Source organism: Acanthochromis polyacanthus, chromosome 14, assembly GCF_021347895.1.
Source record: "Acanthochromis polyacanthus isolate Apoly-LR-REF ecotype Palm Island chromosome 14, KAUST_Apoly_ChrSc, whole genome shotgun sequence".
Classification (NCBI taxonomy): Eukaryota; Metazoa; Chordata; class Actinopteri; family Pomacentridae; genus Acanthochromis; species Acanthochromis polyacanthus.
In genome coordinates, this window is record NC_067126.1 from 11,947,472 (window position 1) to 11,956,903 (window position 9,432).

General features: G+C 35.4%; 1 protein-coding gene across 1 annotated transcript; it reads right to left on the reverse strand.

Annotated features, from left to right (window-relative positions):
* Nucleotides 1–147: 147 nt before the first annotated feature.
* On the reverse strand, nt 148–9,432 carry LOC110964087 (interleukin-1 receptor type 2). The gene is made up of 10 exons (XM_022212697.2): nt 9,354–9,432; nt 6,918–7,011; nt 5,375–5,633; nt 4,650–4,824; nt 3,023–3,200; nt 2,376–2,471; nt 2,218–2,283; nt 1,998–2,133; nt 1,415–1,560; nt 148–1,258 (listed from the first exon to the last, which is right to left on the reverse strand). Exons 2-10 carry the CDS (start codon nt 7,000–7,002, stop codon nt 1,107–1,109), a joined length of 1,293 nt encoding a protein of 430 aa, XP_022068389.2. The 5' UTR covers nt 7,003–7,011; nt 9,354–9,432; the 3' UTR covers nt 148–1,106.

The window sequence follows — 9,432 nt, forward strand, 5'->3', positions numbered from 1 at the left end:
TTCTTTGTTTGAGGGCCAAACCTCAACCTTTGACATGCACAAAAAGCTACATAACACAGTAAAGGTAATGGTAAAAGATCTTATTTATTTTTAAACTTGAGAATAGTCACAGGAACAGTTATACCATTTAAAATCATTCAATTCATGTAATAGAGAAATAATATAACACTTTATTATTTTTTGTATATTTTTATCAGTATCACAGCATTTATGTCAAACACTGCATTCAATTGAACGTACACATCAACACTTTGAATATTTTCTTAAGCCAGTTTCTTTCAGAATAGCCACATTTGCCATTTAAATGTGTAGACATGAAGATTTGTAAAATGATGTTTTAACGCTTTTCTACCATACAAAATGCTTCCCTGAGAACATTTATGCATTTTGAAAAATACACACACATATCTACATCTATATCTGTATCTATATCTATATTGGCATCTATATTTATATCTATATATGCGCTCAATGACCATTTTATTACATACTCCATTAATATCTGATACAGTCCAATACAGGCATGCTTTCTGTAAAAAACTTTCACCTTTACAAAGTATAAAAACTAATAATGTCTAGTGTTTTGATCAACACTCTTCATTTATTTATGCTTACTAAACAAATTTAACTGGACTGCCCTGAGAGGTGTTTGCTAATATTCTGCTGACACCATTGATAGATATATAAGGTAAGACTATTAACTGACACATAATAACACATAAACATACTTTAATCAGTTCCGTTGATCAAAACTAAACATTCTAGAATTTTTAGCAGAGCTGTTGAATTGTATTTTACAGGCGTACTTAATAAAGCGGCCTTCGAATATATATCTGAGTTGGAGTTTTTTGGTGTGTCAGTAATTCTGTGTCACAGTCAGGCAAGGTATTTCTGCCACTACAGTACAAAACATATGCATGAAAACTGCTGCAACTGTATAAATAATCCGAATACATTCAAGTGCTGCTTTATTTCTTCTTTTCTACGATATTGCCATATTGTGGTACCACTGTGTGGACTCATATACACACAATGCATGATAGACTAATTTGATGTAACAGAAAGCACATTATAGGAGGTCTTTGTTTGCGGAAGGAGTGTTTCCATTAACAGCTGTAGCTGCTGTTCTGCCGAGCCAGAAAATAATCCATTTTCTGATTCTTTTTAGGTTTGAAGAGGACATAAAGGAAAATAGAAACCACTGTCAGGAAGCAGGACACCGCCACTGCTGCTACAACCACCCACGTGAACGTAGAGTCTGTGAAGAAAAAGAATAAAGTAAATTATTGTTTTGACATAGAATAAGATTTTCTATGGTGTGGGAAAAAAAACAGATTTGTATAATATGATTTTAAGGAAGTCTTATATTCTTGATATTAACAGTGGCAAAAGTGTTTGGTCAGAGTTCTCTTACCCTCTAATTGAAGCCGGGCAACAACTTCCTGTCTCCCTCCCATGTTCTGTGTGATGCACTTAAGCTCCGTCTTCACATCTTCTTCGGTTATCATTGTAATGAGTAGCCTCATCTCAATCTGGCAGCCTTTGGACATCCTAGTTACCCTGGAAACATAAAGACAATCTTAGCCATCAAGGACACCATCAAAAACATAGTAGGCACAATCCAACATGTGTCAACAGTGACAGCAAGTGAACGGGTTATATCACTTCTGACAATGTTTTGAATATTTGAGTTAAAAGTTAATGTGGAGTCTTTACAGTGGAACAAATGAAAAATGACAGCATGCATCTTAGAAAGTCTGAAAAATGTCAGAAACGTCAATGAGAAAGCAAAAACTTTACATATTGCAAAATATCCTAAATTACATTTGCGAACTGGTGAACTTTTCAATTCGAATGTAGTTTTCAGTCCAGTCTGTATCAAATAGTGGCATGAGGGCTCTATAGTGCCAGTTGTGGGGCAACTTAAGGTTGGTTCAAGGTGAAGTTGAGTTTTCCTTCACTTCCCTAACCAGTACAGAAACTGGAAGTTAGGCTACCTTCTTCCTCCCTGTAGAGCCCTTCTGTCAAGGTACGATGTCTCCACTGATCGGCCATTTATCAGCCATGTGATCACAGTCGACTCAGCTATTGGACACTCAGTAGACACCACGCAGAACAGCTCCAGTCCTGAACCTGAATTCAATCAGAGCAGAATTCAATTAAACCTGTATTCAGTAGAAGTAATATATCTATGAGAGGATTGTTTGCGACCCTCACCATGTGAACTTTCAAATATGGTTCCATTAAGCGGTGACACAATCACTGGTGGCAATATTGTAGGACCTGAGACATAAAGAAGAAAATTTCATTAGTAGTATCTGCTTTATTTGTCTCTATAGAGAATTTTGGATTTCATGAAACAAAAGAAAACTTACTGTGAACAGTGCTGTCGGTGCTGCTGATTATCTTTGTGTCAGATGTCTCAGAGAGGTTTGGCACAGTGGTCATGGTGGTGATTTCAGGGTCTTGGCCTAGTCGACACAAATTTACACACTGAAATAAACAGCTCTTGAAATAGTAAAAATAATTAATTTCAGGCAACAGTGTTTCATGAAGTTTAAAGTTTCTTGTCGACTGACATCGAGTCAGTGTGGTCAGTGTCTCAGCTAAGTCAGTGCGATACATCTGTTTGACCAGCAGGGGTCAGGGCACACTAAGAATTATGGAGTTGTAAAGAACACAAATGAAAGTTTCAGTGAATTAATGTCTTTTGTTGTTTAATATTTGTCCTTGTATTATCACAGTTAGAATTTTTGCATGGAGTTTTCACTAGATAAAAAGATAAAGTAAAGCATTAATTTGACATTCATTAAATGGAGCAGAAACACTTGCTTTATTTACACTTATCTGCAAAACCTTCCGGTCTACTCTGTGACTGTGTAGAACCAGTCTGCTCTGCTGTACTAATGTTATGCACAATACTCTCAAAATACACCTTGCTATACCTTTGTTTTAGATGAGAACTCTGATTTAGCCTGCCCTCCTTAGTGGAGCTGTTCATAAAAAAAAACGTGCTACCAACCTTGCACTTCTAGCTGGATGGCTCTGCTGACTTTATACGGTTGGTTGTTGATGAGCACTCTGAGTTGGCAGGTGTAGACACCTCCATGGGATCGCCTCACAGCAGGGATCACTAGATCCCCTCTGTCCCAACGGAAGGAACCTGCTCTGCCTGGCAGGAGAGCTGTGGGGCTGGAGTCCTGTCAGGAAGCAAAGTACTATGTTACACATGGAAAAGAAGCAAAGAGCTCCCACAGCAAGGACTGAGGATGCAATGAATACCAAAGTACCGAAGATGTTATATTCCTAAAACTGACAAACAAATCCAGGGCTTTTAAAAATGTTTTATAGTGGGAATTGAGCCATTTTCCTCTTAATTGAGTCCTCAGAATAGAATTTCATGTGATTTTATATTATGAATTAAACAAAAATCCATTATACAGAACTAAAAAAGCAGAGTTCTTGATAGTAGCTGTTGTACCATATAGCTTTAATTCGTCATTTGTCTGCACAATTTGGCAAGAGGTTTAGGGGATCATTTTGTCGCCAATGCATCTTGTAGTTGGAAAAGTTTCAAGTTACAGAAATTACATGGGCATGTTGTGGCTTTGAAATAGTTAGATTACCTTGCATTAAAGGCAAACCACAGCTGTCTTGCATTTATTCTGCGTGGACCATAATGCAATTGCAGACTGTACACATCTTATGTATAACTGAACTGTCAGTGCTGTTCTTAACCATCTTAAAGAGTTAATGTTGATATTAGCCTGAGGACTCCTCAGCAAGATAAGTGAACCTTGCAATTTAAAAAGAAAAAAGGGAAAAAAAACACCTATTCATCTTGTGATTTTCATTTAAGAATACAAAATCAACTGAGATGGGTATTATATACAAATACTCCAAATGGTTAGATACATGGGGATATACAAGGTTTTAGGCAGATGTGAGATTTATTCAATGGAAAGCTACTAAATTAAGGTGAGGTTTGATAAAGAACACATTAATGAGCCATTATATAATGTATGATTTCTGCAGACCTCTGCTGGTAGTAAGTAGAAAAAACAACTTTAATAGTATTATTCTTATTCATCAGAGTTTACTTTGGTTCCTCCTTCTGGTGTCTGAAGAAGTACCAGTTGTCTATTGTCTCTATTAGAAATTTTCTAGAAATGAAGAATTGTTGAAATAAAAAATATACATCCATTGCTGCACTTTTGACAGAGAAAAGTACGTTTTAGGACATTCTTAATGTTTATTTGCATTGGAACCAAGTTAGAGAAAAGATAACTCCTGCACACTGTTCCTCTACTTGCAGTAAACTTTATTAGAAATACAATATTTCCGTCCTCAGACCTCCATCAGAAAAGGCAGAAATGGCATTATCTCTCTGACATGTTCTTTGACCCTCAGTATTACCTGGTGAAGGTCTAAACTTTTTTCCAAAAAAGTTTTTTGTGAGTAAAGTACTGTGCCTGGGAGTTGTTGAAAGGCATGAGCCTTTACAGTTAAATTTAGAATCAGGTTAAGCAAAATTAAAGGTAAAATAATTGCAGGGTTTGAAGAGTAATGAACAGAAACTTCATTCTGAAAATCACAGTAATCAGTGCCGATAAGCATTCGGTGTACTTTAAGGGTTTTTTTCAACTCACCTTATACCACTCTATTAGTCCATCCGTGTTGTTGAAGTAATTTAGAGAAGGACATGTGAATTTCCACTCTTCTCCCACTGTGACTGACACTGGATAGGACAGTTTCTTCATGTCAACAGAAGTGGATTCATACACTTGTAGCATGATGCTCCCAGTAATGCAGTAGGTTTCATTTCTAGAGATAAAATAAGTATAGAAATGTTAAAATCAAAGGTAGCAAGAAGGTGCTGTGAGTGACAGCCATTCTTTAATTACAATGCTTGAATCTTGAGGAGTGTCTTTAAATAAAACCACACTCTCTGCTAGTGTCAGAAATGTTTTGTCATCAGCTCTGTCCATAATATTTCCATGAAGGGCGGCAGGACGACATTTAGAAAATTGACAGTAGGTCATAAAAGAGCTGCTTGATGTATTTTCTAAGTAAATCAACATAAAAAGAGTCAAATTTTCACATTGATTACTATCTAATCTTCAACATAACAAGAAGCAGTTATAAAAACATTGTGAAACACAATACAAAATTTTTAATTGTTGGGTTACATTCCGTAGTAATTGAGATAAGGAGATAAAACGTAAAGACCGTTACTGCACGTTTGCTAAATTGATGAAGTGAAAAGACATTTTCTCGTCACTTGTTCCCATATAGAAATTAAGTTCAGTGGAGCTTAAAGAAAATGGCTTTGCTGGTGGGAGATTTTACTTGACGACTTTTAATCAAGTTTTACCTGTAAGTGCAGGTATATTCTCCCGAGTCTGAAGCCTGAGCTGGGAGGAACCACAGCTCTTTGTTGCGCTGCTGGACACGTCCCTCGCCCTGATACTCCATGCCTGCTGTCTCGTTGTCCTTACTGATGAAATATTTGGCTGTTGGGGGGGCAATGTTGCGTACTTCAAGAACTCTCATGAACATTGGGAAGTAGAGGATTACAGCTTCGCCCTCCACTCTGAATATCTCCACTTCCGGATCAACCACGTAACAGTCATCTGCAGGGGACACAACAATCCAAAAATGACTACAGATACTGCAGTATATTGTATTAATATTTTGTTAGGCCCACAGTTTTTATTGTGGGTTTGGCAATTTGATGGAGGGAAGTAGAGGAAAGGTTGTATTTTTACTCAAGTTGATGACAACAATGCTTGTTAACCATTCGTGCAACTCATCACAACAGCACTGCAATAGTCTTTCAAGCATTTAAAGGAGGTCACACACCTGAATGCTGCTATTGATTTATTCTTTAACCTTCTGAGCCTGGAGCAGTTTCTGGACATGTTTTGCTCCTGATACATTTTTATTCACTGTGGGCTCATTTTTAATTTCAATAATTTCTGTGCTTTTATGGAAACAGCACAACCATGACTAGAAGAAGAGAAACCAAAGAAAAAAATGTCTGTACAGTTATGCCAAAGCAATTCTTTGATTATTCATTTTATTAAAAAAAGGTTTTAAAAAAGCACAACATTTTCAAGTGCCCACTAATATTTTGCTGTTTACATTATTTACCCTCTAGTTTATCACACCACTCTGCACATTAGCTCTAAAAAGACGTTTCTCCTTGTGGAATGTATCTTCCACAATTTGGTGACAACTCGCTCAACTGTAAACTATTTTAAAGCAATCCTGTATTTATTTTATCAATCACATACATTTCATTTTTCTGTCAAGCCCTCTACTTTGTTTCCATACGTGCTTTCCTTCTACTATATGCAGATACAGCCTACAGTTTAAATAAAAGGTCACAGAAGTTTTGTCACATGCCTGTTGGCTCAGTCAGTCATGGCTTTTTAGTTGTGTTTAGGAGCTCAGAAATTTTTAAACAAGACGTGTAGAATAAAGTGATTTTGATGGAATGTGATGATTTTAAGCTTGGCTTTGGTTAATTTTTGAAACAGTACCAGAATTAGCTCAAGGACCATCAGAAATGTGAAAATCAGATGATTCTGGCTGTGATTAATTTTGTATTTTTTGGCTTTTTTTTCGAAAAACAAAACATGCTTTTCCATCGCAGTACAACTAAACTGCATTCTCAGTACTGTTTTCACAGAAATATTGTGCTTTTTTGGGATTGCTTTTGAAAAATAAGATAGCATGCCTTTCAAACTCATTGGTGAATTATGGCTGAAATTCACAATAATAAGCAAGAATACACTTGGTGAAGGAAAAGCTTGTACTTCATGGCATTCTTTACTTCTCCCAGATTCCTCTGTTATTCTACAGCATCTTGTTGTAATATACAATACTTTTAGCATAATGTACAGCATACTCACCTTTCATAGGCAGAGGAGGTAACCGGGGTCTTCCACAAACACATTCCACGATCATCATAACAAGCATCAATGCCAAGCACACCATGATGGAAATCTGCAGGGACACAAAAATATGAACTAGATTTTAAAAAAATCCAGTGTCTCAACTGATGGGCCTAGTATTGAGTTTAATACTATTAACTAACAGTAAGGAATAGAAATCATGATAAGGATGACAAAATGTCACTCTTCTCTGCATATTAAAACAAAAAAAACTAACAGGAAAACTGAAGAAAGTCCTGTCTGCTGCTGCGATTTTTGCCAATACTATATCTTCAAGCCGCTTAGAGTTTTGATGATGTTAAGCCTTAATTTAAGCTCTTTTGTAGATTGTAAAATGTGTGACATCACAAGACTTGTCATCATGGTGCTGACACTCCCCTTCATCCCGCCTCCACACTCAGAGACAAAATTAACCACTGAAAGTACCACATGAGATGAATCACCTTCAAAGGGTAGAAGTCACTAAGATCAGAGGTCAGCAAAGAATTAGCAAGTAAAAAGAATAATACAATTGAAAAATACTATTTGTCTTTTAAGTATTTCAGATTAAAACTATATGCTTTCTGAAGAAACTTTAAGCAGTTTCAGAATAGTGGAGTTTAGTGAATAATTAGTGTGTGGTTTCTGAAAATCTCAATGCACAAAACCAACTTATTATTTTAGAAGTTAAAGCAGTTGTCTTTGTAGTGAAGCTATATTTACTTTATTTCTCCTTTACATGAATTTACATTTAATGTCATTCATGACGCAGTTTGAAAACATCTTCTATTCTTTTGATTAGCTGTGACCATGACATGTTTACATGTATTTTATTCTGTTCTATTTATTTAAATACATGCAGTGTTTAATAATATATACGTTTTTCTGATGCTCATTTGATTACAAATTACTTTATTATAATCTATATATTTTATTCAGTAATACAATCTAATTACTATTCTATATTATCCTATTTCATTCCTCTTTTAGCTTGGCCTCTGTCAGGCTACATAAGTAAACTCTTGAGTTTGTGCACAGTTTTAAATTGATACTTTCATGGAAAAATAGCAGATTTTCACTTCTGCTTTTCCACCTCTCATTAGCGAAATCAGCTGACAGCAGTCAACACTTTCTTACACACAAGTACAACCACAGATGCCCAAATGATTAATCGCTTCCCCCGATAAAGTCTTTGTTTCATTGTGTCATCAAAGGGCAGTACCATTCATAAAACCAGTGGGAGTGCCATTACAAGAATGGCACTCCCGTTTTCCAGGAATAAATGGAAACCTTTAAGCAACATGGATAGTATCGACTGAAGCTGAAAAGCATCCTACATGAGCTCATTGTTATTGGTCAAACTCCTCACATTCTGTCATGTTTGACTGTTTGCCAAGCAAACAATACACATATAATATGCTATTATTGCTGTGCAATTAGATTGAGAGATGATAATCCAGTTTTAGTTCCTTACTCCTGTGCACTGGTTGTGGAGTGCCTTTGCATATACTTACACATTTTTATCATTAAAAAAATATTTTGGGAAAAATCTCAAGCCTTTGGTGAAAGATAATTATTGGAAAATATATTTTTAAGTATCAATATAATGATGATGTAAAAATGATAACGAGTATTGTTCTGTATACGTTACACTGAGTTTTAAGGATAAAATATTTATGAATATTTACATATAAGAGAGTAGAAATTATTTTTATGGGTGGATTATGTGGAGTTTTTGACTGATTGCATTTATAATGCACAGAAATACTTCAATATTTTCCATCCTCACTAAGTTAGCATTGTTAGATGGATCTCACACTTGTGCAAATATAGTCTAGATACAGTCTGTGCTCTATAAAGAAACTATAACCAGGAATGAAAAAAATATTAGAAGTGAAAGTAGTTTCTGCTATGATGTGAAAAAAAGTATTCAAAGAAATACTTGAATGTTTTCTACAATGTACAGTTACCTCGTGAACCATTTATACATGTTAAATTTCAAATTAATGCAAATGAACTTAAGATACAGTCTATGCTGGAAACAGAAGATATAAGTAGTGGTGCAAAAAAAAATTTTGTAAGTAGTTTCTGCTATGATGTCAAAATGTATGCATTTGAATATACATGTAAATGTCTGTGTGTATGTAACATATATTATACATATAAATGCTATACAATATAATACATCAAGCATAGGCAATACTAATTAGCATTTCGATAAATAACATATTTCATAAATACTGTATATTTTACTACTTTTTAGAAACATGAACACATAAATGTGCAATACTTTGTAATGTAAACTCAGTATAGTATTATTAATGTAAACTCAAACATTCATCATCATATATAAATACAGTATATGTGACGGTGTATAACCACAGGATTACACACTCAGCAGTACAGTATACTCACAGATCAGAGGTGATTGTTGTGGTTCCAGTGGTGGTGACGGGCAGATGTGTCGACAGGATCCACTGCAGCAGCAACTGAT

Coding starts and splice junctions, on each gene's coding strand:
- LOC110964087 (XM_022212697.2), bottom strand. CDS start 7,002: ATGGTGTGCTTGGCATTGATGCTTGTTATGATGATCGTGGAATGTGTT. Junction 5,634..6,917: donor ACCTCCTCTGCCTATGAAAG/GTGAGTATGCTG, acceptor TGTCCCCTGCAG/ATGACTGTTACGTGGTTGAT. Junction 3,201..4,649: donor GACTAATAGAGTGGTATAAG/GTGAGTTGAAAA, acceptor GCTTCCTGACAG/GACTCCAGCCCCACAGCTCT.